Genomic DNA, 17,326 nt, shown 5'->3' on the forward strand with positions numbered 1-17,326 from the left:
TTCAATTATCATGAGGTCAGCTAGTAACAGTATAGCAACAAATTAAAATTGTCACTGTCTGGTGGTATAAAACTAACCATTCAGTTGGCCAGGTCACAATGGTATGAAGAACAGTAGTCAATTTTCCCTGTTTTATATGCCCCCAAATTATTTCCAAGGTGCTTTTAGTACAAATTCCTGCATTTGGTTTTAGAACTTAAATCCAAAGGGTCAAAGTACACATCCTGTACTAAACAATACATGGCTGTTCCATTATTGGAAAAAAATTTGAGATCGTGTTTTAAGATGGTAGATGGAGTCCAGGTGGAATCTGCCTCCCAAAGTATTTACTTGTCCACATATTGCTACTCTTAGTGCTCCATCTCTATTTAGGTCAATTAACTTCACATTGAAAAAAACATTATTCCTATCAATTCCTTGGATGAATGAAGTTATTTAATTTTAATTTAAAATGGAAGTAGTCTACAAAAAGGAAGACTACACTTTGCATGAGTTGTTTTGCTAAGATGTCTTCAATCACCAAGGAGATTGAGCAGGACCACTTTGGCCAAATATCCCAGCACAACCAATCACCACCATTAACAATTCATGTCATCAGATAATTTTGCAGCTAAGAGGAACTTTAGAGGTTACTTCAAGTCCCTCCTTTCACAGGAGGAAACTGAGGCTTGAAAAGGTTACATACCTTGGCATTAAGTGGCAAAGGTGAGACTTGAACTCTTTCTTGATTCTTGGTCTCTTGAGCCCCAGTCATGCTCTTTCTAATATACCATATTTACAACCTACAAAGTTTACTACATTTTGATTTCCTTGGCTTCAAAGGTACTACTATTGACTGTATGCTAGCCACTTTCAGACATGAAAAGGGCCCTTATATGAAGGTATTAATATGAAGAGATGTTTCCTTTCTTTTACAATGTTCACATGGGGAAAATATGAATGAATCCACTTTGGGGTATCAATGACAGAGAAATACACTTGAATCAAACAGCTGCCAAAAAACAACTTGGCAAGTGGGTTAAGGAATCCCAATCTGACACCTTGCTAGGAAAAATACCAGACCATATTTTATAATAGTGCTATCTTATATGGCCAATTTACCCATACTGAGTGAAAAGATAATGAAGAACTAATCTGAATGGCTTCACTTAAAAGTATGGAAACCACTGTTTCAACATTGTATGCGAAACAAAATAGAAACTCCAATAGTTCCAGTTTCTGCTATATTATTATTACTATTATATTATCAAAAAATAATAAATGTAGTCACAGTATTACCAATTATCAAGTATCAACACAAAACACATGGGCAGCAATGAAACACAGCATCTGTGGTGAAGCAGCTGATTGAAAGATGGAGATGCCATGATTAATTCTAGCATTGTTATTAAACTTAGTGCTGAAACATACAAAGAGAATTAATGCTGCCATTAACACAAATTATGATTTTTTTTAACCAAAAGAGCACTTACCTCATCTCAAAGTTTAAATAGTAATTTCATTAATTTTACCCAAGATTTGCTTAAACCTACTCTTTTGCCAGGAAACTCACATGAAGGAAAATCCAGTGACAATATTTCTCATATTCACTGAACTCCATACTCAGAAATCAGGTGCATATTCAGCAAAAGCTATCCCTCAGCTATCTCATCTCTCATGGGCCACATCTTCCCACCACAAAACAATTCTTGACATTTGAAATGTTAATATTTTGCTTCTTTGTATTTAGTTTTATAATTACTTATCTGTGTACATACTGTTCCCTTTCTCCCATGCCTCTACCATCCCACCCCAAAGTAGAATATAAGTTCTTTGTGGGCAGGAAGCTTGTCCTTTCCTGTATTAGACAATTCTAATGTCTAAAACAGTATCTGGCATAGAGAAGACATTAAATGTTTGATGAATTTAAAATGAGTATGTCTAGAAATACTGCTCCTGCTATCAACAATGGTAAAATCCAATGTTATCCCTTGCAGACTTCCCTAGGAATTACTTGGGTCAGTGAAGTATTTAATACAAAATGGAAGTCGTCTATAGAAATGCACAAAGAACTGAAACTCCTGCCAAAGGGGCTTAATGTTTGAGTGAGATTCGTTCAGGTAGATTCGGTCCCCCTCACCACATCCATTCCTCTTCCTTTCTTCTTGCATCAGATAAATGAACGTCAAGTTTTCCGTGCATTCTTTCACTTCCTTTCTCCATTTCAATAATTGAGACTTGTAGGTCACTCACGGTAAGTTAAGCCATATCTTTCATTATTTACTTCTCCTCTCCAACACTGTCCCTTCCCCCAATGCCCTTCCCTTCCCTCCTCCCCCACCAAAAGGCAAATACCAAACAAACACTGGGCTCCTAATTGACATGATTACATCACACATAGTTTTGCAAGGATAACACAGACCATTCTAAAGGACTCCTGAGTTCTGTCAATCCAAAGAGGTTTAAGAAAAGCCAAAGAGGGGCAGCTAGGTGGCACAGTGGATAGAGCACTGGCCCTGGAGTCAGGAAGACCTAAGTTCAAATCTGGCCTCAGACACTTGACACATACTAGCTGTGTGACCCTAGGCAAGTCACTTAACCCCAATTGCCTCACCCCCCCCAAAAAACAAACAAAACAAAACAAAAAGCCAAAGAAAATTTGAATATGGCTTTGGGATAGGCTTGGACATACTCCCTGAGAGAACTGGAATATTCATATTCTTGACCAGTTTCCTCAGTTCCAAGCCAATTCATACAAGTATATGAGAAGAACAATCAGAATTCTGCTCAAGACATGAAATTCAAAGCACCCTACTCTGGAATACTGAATGCATCAATGTGACTTGCAAAACATTAGCAAAATGATAGGGTATTTTAAGAACTTGGGGGTGGTTTAATATAGTCTTACTCCAAGTACTTGGGAAATAGGACTATTGGTCCCCCATCCATTATATAAACGTTGGCTAAATTTAAAAATGCTTAAAAGGGAAATATCTAAAAGTTGATCTTAATACTTAGTCTAAGCAACAGGTTATTACTAATTATTCATACATTTGTACACTGTCACATTTTGACACCCAAATAAACTTTTAACTCCCCTTTATTGAGGTGAGTCATACATATAGAACCACCTTTACTCCTCAGTCTGCTATTTAGGGCTACACAATCTGGCTATTAGACTTTGAGCTTTCACTCTATACCCCTTGATTCAGATAAATCATTCCCAGCTGCTCCCCAGTCTTGCCCATCCTCTCCAATCTCTGCATTCACACAGGTTATGGTCTACACTTGATCACCCTAGACAGATTTTCACCTGTTGTCATCTTTTTCTTAGGACCACCTCAGTTCTAATGCCTGCTATGAAGGCTTACTTATTCCCCCCAGCTGAAGTGATCTTTCCCTTATGTTTCTTACAGTAGTTGATCTGTTTGTCTTTCTGTTTGTATTGCTCTTATGTCACGGTTACCTGGGCATATCTTAATCCAGTAGACTGCAAAATTCTTTGAGGGCAGGGGCCACACCACTTTTCATTTCATTATATGCCCAACACTATTGTTATTGAATTGATAGCTCATTATCAAACCAGAAATACAAATAGTACTTCTAATTATGATTTGGTCTACACACACTTAAAAATTTTGAAATTATTCACCTAATTTGTCAGCAGAGATTGAGGTTTTTACTACTGTGAAAAAATTTCCATTTGAAACTGTTGGGAAAGGTGAAATTATCTACTTTGAAAAGTTTAATCTCTTAATCAAGACATAGTATGAATATAATTTTCTCCACATCCTTATTCTGTCTAGGAAGCACTTTACAGTGGATCACTCTAATCCTTAACGAGTGAGGAATAAAAGGAACAAAGAAAATCTGAAAAATTATCATAGCTTTTACCAAGACAAGTCCATGTAATTATTTACTCTCAGAAGAAAGTGTAGAGGTAGCACAGTGTTCTAGGTAACAGACACATCTAGAACAGATTAAATTTTAGCAAAGCTGGACCTCCATGCTTGAAGATAGAGCTTCCTCTTATGAAATATCTTCAGATTCTTATTCTTCACAACTGTTTTTAATCCTTTACTTCCAAAATAGTCATCTCATCAAGTGTCTACAAGATATTTCAGGGTTTTTTCTTTCTTTTTGGAACAAGATAATTCTTGTTTGATATTTCTCAGATTAGGCAATGACTCTGACAACCAGCTACCTTAGCAAGATAGTTCTAATTCTCGTCTTTGTTCGCTTTTCTTCTTTGATGCTTTCATTTGACTTTTATCTATTATGAACTCCTGGATGCAGACTACATCATCCCTATTTCATTAGGTCTTAGAGTTAACCCCCATTCATGTATCCCCTGATGTCCTCCCTTTCCACCATTGCTACTGAGTTTTCTAAAAGAATAAGGAATCAGGTAAGGGTTTTTGCTCCTACCACAAAGTACCTCTGGGTCAGGAACTACCAGAGTGGGGAAAGAGGACATGTTGATAGCAAAAAAACAGAAATAAAAACAAAATAAACAAAGCAAAAAACCTTTTTATAGTCCCCAAAAGCAGTGACTTGAGGTTAACTGATAACAACATTTAATTGATCCCTCTATGTTTCTCATGATTCCTGATAGAGTCATGGAACCTTAAGTTGGAAGGAACCTTTGAAGTCATCTTGAACAAAGCTTCTTAAACTGTGGGTCACAACCCCATATGGGGTCATATAACAATGTGGGGGTCATGAAAAATTTATCAACAGTAAAAGGTAATGTATACCTATTTTATATACCTATATACTTGGGCTTGCATAAAAATTTCTTGGGTGAAAAGGGGTCAAGAGTGGAAAAAGTTTAAGAAGCTCTGATCTAGTGCATAAAACCTTGCCCCTCCCCCCCCACACAAACACACATCCTCAAAGAGTCATAGAATTTGTTTGCTTGGTGTCTCCAGTGACAGAAAATGCATTACCTCATAAGGCAGTTCATTCCCTGAGGCAATGTCATCAAAACTGTATCCACCCTACCCTCATCATAGGTCTGCTAAGATGGACTAAATAAAAGAGCATGAAAATACTAAATCTATTTTTTTAAGATGCAGCTTTTACCCCCCAAAAGAACTTACTAGATATGTCTATAGCTCAGAACAAAGATTGGACAAACCAAAATGTAGAAACTATCTAAATAAAATCATTTTATGCCTAAAGCAATCTTCTGAAAAACAGGAAACAGCAAAATTTTGGCCACAACATCATCTGCCTGGTCTGTTGGTCTGTTTGGTTTTTGTTTTTTTTAACAACACTGGTTAGTTTATTTTTGTGATCATTGCAAATCCCTTTTTATCTTCATCCTGTAACTTTTAGAGACTCTTCTCTCATCTAGGAATTCCCACTTCTTAGTATGGATTCAGCTTTTATTCCCATAATGTAAAAACATAATTAGTTCATTGGGTTCAGCAACATCCAACATTGATAGTAAAATACTATATCCACTACTGGCATTTTAGTTCTAGTTAATGGTAAGGCTGGAATGTAAGGGATACCCCAAAGCAGCAGGCATTCATTTCAGACTAGGGTCATCTCTCCACTAGAATGGCTTAGGTGCAGTCTATTTTACCTTCCAAAAGAAAAATACTGACTATGACAATATTACATTTGATTTTCATATGCATTTAGATTTGCAACCAAATTCAAGGCTTAACACTTTTAAAAGATAACATAATTTTTTCTGCTTTTTCTTGGCATAATTGTGAGGAGAGTGACTGTCAATGTTACAACAAAGTTCTTTAAAATACTAGGATTAAAAAAACCTTATCAAAGTCTTCAGTTAGATGTAAACTTGAAAGTGAATGGTCCTATTAAAAGTGCAATGCTTAAGACTCTTGTCGATTTGGGAGCATATTATGAAAATATACCAAAAAGATAAGGTGTATGACAGGGCATGCAGCCAATTTGTATTTGCCAGATCTTTGAAATAAATATGAACTATGGGATTCAGCTTCAGTTATTACTTTTGTGCAAATCAAATATTTAGTAGGCTAAAGGTCTGGCTCAAGAGGCAGTGTCCCACACTATCCTAGGGCTTTCTGTTGATGACCTGATTTTAAAATATTGTGTTTTCCCAAAATTCTTTGTAGGATCTTGTGATTGATTTCTTTTATTTCTTTATATTTTTTTAGTGAGGCAATTGGGGTTAAGTGACTTGCCCAAGGTCACACAGCTAGTAAGTGTTAAGTGTCTGAGGCCAGATTTGAACTCAGGTCCTCCTGACTCCAGGGTTGGTGCTCTATCCACTGCGCCACCTAGCTGCCCCCGTGATTGATTTCTTAAAACTGTGACATAACAGGACAATGAATTTTTTAAAAACCAAAATATACTCAGGATCAATATCCTTTAGAAATCGATTTGTAGAGAATATGGAGAACAAAGCATCACAAAAAAAGACATTTGGTCAATATTCATAATTCCTTAAGCATGCAAATACAGCACCTAAGTCAAGGAGCACAATTTGCACCCCCATGTTGAAAAGCATTCATGTGCTTAATAGATAATCATTTTCCCAGGTACAAATTATTTTTCCAAATGGCATCTATTACAAGTACTCAAATGAACAGACAAGAGCACCCCCAAACCAAGCATTTTGGCATATCATTTCATTAATTTGGCTCTCAATCCGCAAATTGGGCTGGTCAATGGAAAGCTTCAGTATTATTAGCAGGGAATATAAGGCGTTGGAATGAAGAGAGGGAAACCCTACACACCATCCAAACAATACACTACAAAGTTGAGAGCAATCAGCATATAAGGCGCCTCTATATAACGGTAAGTACAAAGTAATCGGGGACGTGAGAAAGAAGAGACCACCCTCACTCAGCCTGTCTCTCAATTCCCTGTCCCCTGCATATACTGAAAAGTGGAGATTAATCAGAATATAATCAAGGACTAATTTGGTCTAGCGGCAATACATCTGGACCAAGAATTTAAAGACTTGAATTGAGTCTTAGGTTGGCTATGTGGCAAGTCACTTAAATGCACTGTGGTTCTTTGTGCCTCAGTGGGATGTTGTTAAAAGTAAATGAGATGATACATAGCCTTTAACTTCCAGCCAGAAAGGGGGCTATAATGATCAGTACAATTATTTACACCTCTATTACCTTGGCCAGTTGTTCTGCAGGTTAAAGCATAATGGCACTGATAATCAATGGGCATGGCTTAAACCTAATAATAGCTGGTAGACAGAGCACTTTGAAGTTTGGGAAGTGCTTCAATACATTATTATCTCATCTGATCCTCATAACAACTCTAGGAGGTATGGCAATTTTCACCACCATTTTACAGGCAAGGAAAGAGGCTTAGAAAGTTTCAGTGAGTTGCCAATAATCACACATTGCATAATCATCAGAGGCAGGATTCAAACCCAGGTGTTCCTAATTCTAAGTCCAGAACTCTATCAACTATACAAGGGAAAATAACATTCCATAGCCACAAACCCATCATTGACTAATGTATCATAGTTAACAAAAAGACCATAACCTATTAACAAACACAAAGTGTACACCCTATTGATAGTGAGTCAAGCGTGTCATCTACTTCATCTTCGTACCTGAACACAATGGACAACACATACTTCTATGGAGGAGAAAAGAAGCTGGGTCTTAAACCCTTCTCAAATATATAAAAGAATGTGATTTGAAAAGGGAGAGCAATAAGGGAGTTCCTTGATTACAATCTATTACTGGAAAAGCTTCTAGGCTTCAGGAAATGGGAGCACTTGTCTCCCTTCAACATCTACTTTAGTACAGAAAATAATTGGAGATATGAGAGGGAGTCCCTACAGAATGTACTGTGGGCAGTATGCATGTAAGAGATAGTCAGTTTACTGACTGTTTACTCTTTTACAATTTACTCTCACATGTTTTGCAGTATAAAGTACTCAAAAACTATTTAGTGAGTACCTTTAAGTTAATCAAGCCCCTTAAACAGGTGGCTCTAATGCTACTTTTGGAAATGGCAGCCTCCCTTCAGCACTTCCAATTACTTATCCTTCATAGTGACACAATTGCAACTAGCCTCAGGTATGTTTACAGGTTTTCACAATGCAGCTTCAAGTATGAAGGGAGACCACAGAGATTCTTACCAAAAAAGCAGATGGCCCAAAACAGTCGTTATGGCAACATATGAGCTTGAGGTTACTGGCTTGAGAGATCAATAACTCACATGATAAAAGGTCTGCTTAAGGAAGAGTTTGACTTGAGAAATGAATTTTTTAAAAAATATCTCACTAAATACCTTAGAGCTGATTTTTACCTCAGTTATCCTCATTTTGCCAATTTATACATGTTTGTGGGATTTCTTGCTTAAGAGAAGAACACAGGAGAGAGGGCAATGAATAGCATAATCATGAGCACTGTTAAGACATCTACCAGGACAGGACAAACTTTTTTTGAGGTCCAGGTTGCTGGCCCACATCTCTCCTAAGATCCAGAGTCAGTTGATGAGTCTTGGTGTTCTGAGACCAGCAAAAGACAAAATTTCAAAGTCCCAGCCTTGAAATCAGCCCCATGTTTTTGGTTTCCCACCTCCTGGACAAATATAATTTCATGCTAGCCTTAAACTCAGTTCTCACACTTGCCTGGAGCTAGTAGCAAAGTCAGCTCTTCTTTAAATGATATTGGCAGCCTTGCCACAAAACGAGATGCAAAAACAGTCACCAGTTTCACAACAACAAAGACAGACACCTGCAAAAAAGCAACAGCTCTGTAAAAGTAGCTGTAGATAGATGCTGGGACAGCAATGACAGATAAACATAATAAATACAGCATAGCTAGAATTTTTTTTAAAACTGCCCCAACATGTTAATACTTTTTAAAAAATGAATCATAGGCATGATTTTCCAATAAAGAGATCAAGCTGCTGTGGTTGAAGATAAGTGTGTTGAAGATGAAGAGATAGTACTTCCAAATGAGATAACAAGGACAGTACAATCCAAAGTCTAAAATGTTTTAACAAATCCAGCCAACACTTGGTGGTCAAAATGCCTCTCTAGCTGCATCCGGGGCTTTTTTCCTGCGGCGTTTTAAAAAAGGATGCTGGAGCTGACCCAGTGGTTTTCTCTGCAGCATAGGTCCGGACTGACCACTCAGAATGTGGGGATTTCTGGGCCTGAGATGATGGTGGCATTGCCTCTACTTCATCCATGTGAACAGGTAAAGCTGTTGGAATAAAAATAAGAAAGAAGCAAGGGGAAGGAGACAAGACAAAGAAAGGGAGATAGGAGAGGCAGGCAAAAGGAAAATAATACTCAAATTAAAATAATAAATAGTAAAACTTTCAAAGAAAAAACAAAATTCTACTAATCCCTAGAAACTCTAATATTTTGAATGGGCAGGCAATAGAAACCCATACTTGTATACTTTATTTACTTAGCATTAACAGAAAGGAAAGACTATAATGTTTAGTTAAGTATCCATATATCTGATTCTACCTATAATAAGTTAAAATGCACTTAAATGAATAAATTTAGTTGTGGGAATTCCTTTCTTTCTTTTTTTGGTGAGGCAATTGGGGTTAAGTGACTTGTCCAGGGTCACACAGCTAGTAAGTGTCAAGTATCTGAGGCCGGATTTGAACTCTGGTCCTCCTGACTCCAGGGCCAGTGCTCTATCCACTGCACCACCTAGCTGCCCCAGTTGTGGGAATTTCTCATATGAGTTTCTGACACAAAAGGAAAAAAGAAGTAAGAACATTAGCATCCAAACAGTAGTGCGGATCAAGTTGCCCATTACTATATAACAAGCAATATGCTCTACATCTCTAAAAATATAATAGATTCTGGGATGAAACCAAATTAACAATAGGGAAGAATGGAATTGTAAACAGTTTATACCTCATTGACATGTACTCCATTCCTTGAGAGGCACTGTGGCATATAGGGTAGAGTACCAGTTTTGGAGTCAGGAAGACCTTGGTTTAAAAATTACATACAATGTATGAACATGTCCAATTTACTCAACTTCTTGGTGCCCCCAGGCAACTCTCTAAAGTTAAGATGAGTTGCTGATCTCCATTAATACAGAGAGTCTATACCAGAAGTTCCCTACAGCTATGGAATAAGGATCACAGAATCATATATAGGTCTAGACCAAAAAAAAAAACCAAAACAAAAATTCTATGCATCAAAACTTGATAGATTATAACTGGTGGGAAGGAGAAGGAAAGTTAACATTCCAAATGGTATCTTAAGGATGAAGTATTTATTTCACATCCCAGAGATGTGAAAGTTTAAATCCATTTGGATTATCTCATAAGTGATACTCTCTAGAAACATTTGTTATCCCAATGCCCACTGAAGTTATTTGTTTGTTTTTCTGTTTATTTTTCTAATAATTTAGCCTGGAATCTACATTTCAGAATCAGTAGTCTACTATTTAAATGAAGATACCTGGACATCTATCTTTCAAACAGATAAAAGACTATTCTACCAACTTCTGAAATAAATTCAACTCAAGAAACCACCAATAATATCATGCTATAAGGTTTGCTATACATTTTACAAATATTACTCTCATTTGGCTCTCATAACAATCCTGTAAGGTAGGTAGTACAGTTATTATTATCTCCATTTTATGGACATGGCAAACAGACTTTGAGAAGATAAGTAACTTGCCAATCATCACATAGCTAGTAAGCATCCAAGGCAGGATTTCATCCCAGGTTGAGTACTCTATTTTCCATGCAATATGATAAACATTCATTTAGAACAGAGATTCTTAACCTTTTGGTGTCACAGATCCCTTCTCAGAATAATATTTTTAAATGCTTACTACAAAAATGTTTAAAATTACAACGGAAATCAAAGTATATTATAACATAGTTATTAAAATATTATTTTTAATAATGAGTTCTGGATCCCAGGTTAAAAACTCCTGACTGAAAAGTCAGCTCTGTACAAGGCCTTGCCCTCAGCTCTAGGAGTACAAGGATGAAAAACAACATGGTTCTTTCCCTCAACAAACTTACAAAGAAATAGGAGGGGATTAGGCATATACACAGGTAAGTATGATACAAAATAGAATGTGATGAAAGAAAAGAAAGATCTGGACAAAGTGCTTGAAGAAACCTAAAGAGGGAGACAGCTTTTGGTTGGAGATGGTGAGGATCAAGAATGGCTTCACAAAAATAATAGCTAAGCCAGTAATTGAAAGAAGGACTTCAGGGGGGCGGCTAGGTGGCACAGTGGATAAAGCACCGGCCCTGGATTCAGGAGTACCTGGGTTCAAATCCGGCCTCAGACACTTGACACTTACTAGCTGTGTGACCCTGGGCAAGTCACTTAACCCCCACTGCCCCCTCCCCCCCAAAAAAAGAAAGAAAGAAGGACTTCAGCAGTAAGTGGAGGTACTGGGTGCAGGCATGAGGATGGATGGGCCTGAATAAATGCACAGAAGCAGGAGAGAACAGGATGAGATTGCTTTAAACACAGATTTCAAAAATAGGATAGAGTAAAATAGCACTGCAAAGAAAGGTAGAAGGCAGATTGTGACAAACTTTAAATTGCCAAGTTCGGAAGTTTGTGTCTGAACCAAAAGGCAATAGGGAGTCATTGAAAGTTTCTGAATAAGGGAGTACAAGGATCAAGCTTATTTGGCAATTGCAAGAATGAGTGATGGGAAAAAGGAGACTGTGGTCTGAGAGATTACTTAATAAACAATTATAATATAGACTAGGCAAGAAGTGCGATAAAGAGCTTGAACCAGGCTTATAGTACTGAAAATAGAGGGGAAGGACAAATTTAAGAGATATTACATAGGCAGAATTTATAGGGTCTGGTAGCTCAGTAACTGTGGAGGATGAGGAAGAAGAAAGTAAATGAAGATGATGCTATGGTGTAGAACCTTGGTAACCCAGAATACAGTGGTGTCATTAACTGAAACAAGGAAGTTGGAAAGAGAATCAGCTTATAAAGTGGAAAAAAATTAATTCATTTTTGTATATGCTGATTTTGAGGTGCCAGTGGACAATACAGATAAAGATGTCTTAGCAATTAGGAGTATAGGACTGCAACTCAGGTGAGAAAAGCAATCTGGACACAGATTTAAGAAGCAGCTGCATTTAAAGAAATAATGCCTTTGGAGAAGATAGAAGTCCAAATTCCTGCTCCAATGCTTACTTACTCCAATCTTAACTTACTCTCTCCAAACCTCATTTCCTCATCTGTAAGATGGGGATAATAAATTTATTACTATTTCACAGGATTGTTGTGAGGATCAAATAAAAGGATTACATAAAGTGTTTTATAAACTTTAAACCACTATGTAAATGAATAGTATCTGTAGAAAGGTGATAAATGAAATAACAGGAGTGGATGAGTCTGATCAAAGAGAATAAGGGCAAGGGCAGAGGCTTGGGGTGGGGATAGGAATTAAAAGAAGAATTACCATCAAAGAAGACTGAGGAGAAACAAACAGGTAGGAAAGAAAACAAGGAGAGAGCAGTTAACTGAATAATTATGGGAGAAAGAACTCTTCAGGGAGGAATAGGTGGAGTGCCCTACAATGTCAAAATGCCACATAAGGGTCAAGGAAAATAACTAAGAAAATGCCACCATATCTGGCAAAGAAGTCACTGGAGAAAGGCTACTCCAATAATATGTTTAATGTGATTGTACATATATAACCTATATCGGATTGCTAGCTGTCTTGGGGAGGGGGGGAGGGAGGGAGAAAAAAATGAAACTAGAAATCTTATAAAAATAAATGTTGCAAACTATCTCTACATGTAACTGGAAAATAATAAAATATTTTCATGGGAAAAAAAGACTACTCCAATGCAGTAAAAGAAATGCAAATCAAAATAAGGTTGACTTTATAAGCAGTAAATTGGCAAAGATGATAAAAGATGGTGATAGTCAATGTTGACAGGATTGTAGAAACACAGGTACACTAATATGTTGTTAGTAGAGTCATGTCTGAATTGGCCCAAATATTCTGGACCATTCAAATGTCTATATCCTCTGATACAAAGATCTAATAGGTATATACCATAGGATCATCAATGACAAGAAAGAAAGGTTCCATATACACCAAAATATTCATAGTTGCACATTTTGTTGTAGCAAAGAACTGGAAACAAAGTAATGTCTATCAATTGGGTAATAGCTAAACAAGTTATGGCATATATGAATGTAATGAAATATTACTATGCATAAATAGAAAGAGCAAAAAAGGGGGGGGCTATGAAAAGAGCAAAAAATACATTTTAATTTTAGTGAGTATATTTGACCCTAGAAAGAAAACGAGAAAATGTCTCTCCCTCCTCTCTTCTTTGATAAAAGGGGATTCTGGGTGTGAAGCATGGAAGACGTGGTTGATGTGTTGGGTTAATTTTTCTAAACTGTTCTTCTCTTTTGCATTCTTTACGAGGGATGGCTTAACTGGGTAGGAAAAGGGAGAGAGATATATTCAGGAAATAAAAGGAGTGTAAAATAAAGATATTTATAATAATTAAAGATTCATTAAAAAAAGAAGTCATTGGTGATCTTTGTTGTTGGTGTTGTTATTGTTGTTGTTCTTCCATCATTTCAATCATGTCTGACTCTTTGTGACCTCTTTTGGGGTTTTCTCAGCAAAGATACTGGAGTGGTTTGCCATTTCCTTCTCCAGCTTATTTTACAGGTGAGGAAACTGAGGTCAGTAGGATTAAGTGACCCAGCCAGGGTCACACAGCTAGTGTCAGGCCAAATTTGAACCAAGGAAGATGAGTTCTTCCATCATTTCAATCATGTCTGACTCTTTGTGACCTCTTTTGGGGTTTTCTCAGCAAAGATACTGGAGTGGTTTGCCATTTCCTTCTCCAGCTTATTTTACAGGTGAGGAAACTGAGGTCAGTAGGATTAAGTGACCCAGCCAGGGTCACACAGCTAGTGTCAGGCCAAATTTGAACCAAGGAAGATGAGTCTTCCTGACTCCAGGCCCAGCAATCTATCCACTTAGCTACTTAGAATACCCTTGGGGACCTCGAAGATAGTAATATCAATAGAATGGTAGAGACAAAACCACACTGCAAGAATCTGAGGACAAAGTAAGTGATGATAAAGTAGTAGAGATATAAAGTACTCCTAGAAAGAAGTTCAATAATAGTTGGGATAAGGTAAGAAGATAGCTTGAGGGGTTAGCAGAGTCAAGAGAAGATTTTTCTTTAGTAAGACATTAACATCTTCCACAAATCGCTGAAAAAGCCAACAGTGAGAGATCAAAGATGAAGAACAGAAGACAAAATGATTGATGAAGCAAAGTCCAAGAGGAAGTGAACAGAGATGGTATCAAAGGCACGAATGGAGGGTTAGTCTTAGAATGGAAGAGAAACACCTCATCTTCTGATACTGGAGTGAAAGGAGGTGAAGATTGATGAATACATGGTAAGGTTTTCTGTTGTGAAAGAATGCAAATGAGGTCGCTCAAGATAATTACCTCAGTCTTTGTAGAAGAGGTGATCTGCTAAAAGTAGGGGGAAGAAGGTAGAAGGAAAGGGTAGGGCTGTGGAAAAATAAGATTTGGAACAGTTGCTATGGGAAGTGTAAGAAGACGTCGATAATAATAAAAATTGTTGTGCTATGGATAAGGACCAAGTTGAGATTAGACAAAAACAGTATCTGTAGTGAACCCAAATTAGCAATGGTTTCATGACTTTCTCTAGCAGTCAAAAATCACATCATCTCAAGGAAATAAGGTTGTATTTTCATCTGGGTTCCTTATTTGGCTTTTTGGCTAGCTGGTTTCAAATATACTTAGAAAATATTGCAATTTTTTTTATCCAGTAACAGCAGTTCTAACAGTTCATTCAACCAGAGACAGCAGATTTACTATACAATTCCAATTGTGACATATAAATTTGGAACATTCCCTAGGTGGCAAATCTAGGTGTGGTTCTATGCGCAGGTCACTTGAAATCACATGGGAAGTACAAAGTCTTTTCAAGTGAGATGATTTAAAGAGAAGAAAAAGAAGTTACTACCTTCTAAATGATTCTATGAACAGATCTTTTTCATGATCTCTCTTTCCTACCGCTAAAAATTGGTTAAGAAGGCTCACAACTCATTTCTGCTCTTTATTCACTACCCCTTTATTAACATCTTTAAATTCAGTCAATTTCAACTCAAAACTTTATACAGACAGGGGAGGGGAGGGGAAAACAGGGAAAGATTTGTGGCTGCATATTTAAGAAAGAAGCTGAATTCATCACAATGACAGGGGAGAGTGTTGGCAGAGATCTGAGCTATTTATTCTTTTAGGAAAATCCTATAAAGAATGACACGAGGAAGCCTCTATCTGCAGTCTTGTTCATCACACTGGTGAAGAGTCCGATAACAGATGTATGCAGTAGCGTGATTTAGTGCCGGGAGCTGGCCCCTGATGTGTATTAATACAGCGGCATAGCGGAACGCACCTCTCTTCATCACTCATTTCTATAAAAGAGGTGGAATCTGAGATGGCCCGATGTTAGGCAGAGCAAGCCCATTTGTTCTACTGACTGATGGTGCGGGCTTGGGCTGTGTCCTTCACCTCTATGGGGCACTCAGGTTGCAAAAAAACAAGAAAGAAAAGAAAAGAAAAAAAACTCGCTGAAGCAAGATCTGGTCAACAAGTAAGACAAGAGTAGCTAAGACTCAAAAAAGGAAAAGGTTTAAAATACATCTCATTTAATTCCTCTCTGTTTGGGTATTCTTCACCTTAGACAGGGACCTGAATTTTTAAAACTCTTCCTAACCATTCTTCTACAAAGGATAAAATGCTAAAAATAGAAAAGATGGATGGACGATTAAAAAAAAAGGGATGAAGTCGCAACAAAGATGAGAGAGGAGATGCTACAAGGCACTAGTTGCTAAAGGAATAGATCAATGTATGGGTGATCCTCCAGGGGAACTGGACAGATAGATACTAACTCTATTAGTCCTGTGATTAAGACTCTTCAATTGGCCAAGTATGGAACAATTTTACCAGTCAACTGAAATACAACAGAAGAATAGTAACAGAAGTAAATTTCTAAGTATGAAAAGCTTTAAAAAAGGGAAGTCATGTGAGAAAAGGAGGAGGGAGGGACAGAAGGAAGGAAGAAAGGAAAGAAGGAAGGAAAGTCCACATTTTTCTGAGGGCCACTCTCCTATCCACTATTTTTCTACTCTGTAACTTCATTTGTGAATCCCTTCTTCATGGTCTTCAGATAAACCTAGTAGCAAATGACATAATACGTTTAACATCACTAAGAAAGTGCTCCAGATAATTTTAATTTTGATAGATCCTGAAAGATTTGCCTCCTTTATTTTTCAAAAGCAATGCACACTTAATTGGAGTAAAATGACATTTAGGATTTTTTGGCTCTACATTTTTTTTCCAATTTTTTTCTCTTAATTCCAAGGAAACACAAAAATATGACAAATTTCCATTGTAAAATGCACATGACTGCACATTTTAAATCAGGGACTTTTTTGATGAGTAAGATATTACAGTTCTTCCATTAGGAAGTTTTCATTATAAATACTTGAAGGAACCATGATTTCACTGGAGAGGATACTTGTTTGACTAGAGTAGATCACATATACTTTTATGCCTTAGGAGAAGGTTTTTATGAGTTTCTCTGGCCAAAAAACAAAACAAAACAAAACAAAAAAAAACCCATGATCCTGAAAGCAAGTTTCTAGAGATAAGATCCCTTCCAAGTTAGGCTTATTATCTCTAATCTCATCACCATGCTGCTAACTCAAGCCTTGACTAACCAAGACTTCCCTCAGTCTCCTCTCCCCTCCAACTGGAGGATTCAGTACCAAATTCCTCAAAATGCCTACCTTTATAGCAGGAAGAAACTGGACTTTTGGGTCTGCATCTGTAGCTCGACCTGGTTTCAACTGCACAAAATAAAAGCCCCTTCCCCCCTTACTGGGTAGCCCCTGCTATCTCATCTCATCTCCCACCCTCTCCCTGAGCCTTCATCCACCTTACTGCCTTTTTTGTGTGTTTCTCTCTCCCCATCAGATTGTAAACTCTGATGGCAGGGACTGTCTTTTTATTCATGTATTCCCAGCACTTAGCACAGTGCCTGGTACATAGTAGATGCTTAACAAATGTTTACTGGATTGGACTGGATTGATTCACAGTCTAGATCTACCACTAACCACAAGTGTTCCATTTCCATGATTTTTAAAAATGACACTCCCTTATATCCAATCATAACCTATCATTCCATCTCCTCCTATGCCAAACCCCTCATAAACCTATCATCCATCCTCACAGAGACCTCCAATCCCCCTACCCCTCAGTATTTTCTCTGGCAATCACACTACTTTGGCTTCACTTTTCTCTATTACCAAGCTCAACCT

General features: G+C 37.4%; 1 protein-coding gene across 1 annotated transcript in view; it reads right to left on the bottom strand.

Moving 5' to 3' along the window:
• Positions 1-4,766: 4,766 nt before the first annotated feature.
• Positions 4,767-17,326, bottom strand: part of GPATCH2L (G-patch domain containing 2 like) — a 67,291-nt gene continuing 54,731 nt past the window's right edge. The window contains 1 exon segment of the mRNA XM_043987881.1: positions 4,767-9,167. Coding sequence (XP_043843816.1) covers positions 8,998-9,167 — 170 coding nt within the window. The 3' untranslated portion in view covers positions 4,767-8,997.

The sequence above is a fragment of the Dromiciops gliroides genome, chromosome 2, assembly GCF_019393635.1.
Source record: "Dromiciops gliroides isolate mDroGli1 chromosome 2, mDroGli1.pri, whole genome shotgun sequence".
NCBI lineage: Eukaryota > Metazoa > Chordata > Mammalia > Microbiotheria > Microbiotheriidae > Dromiciops > Dromiciops gliroides.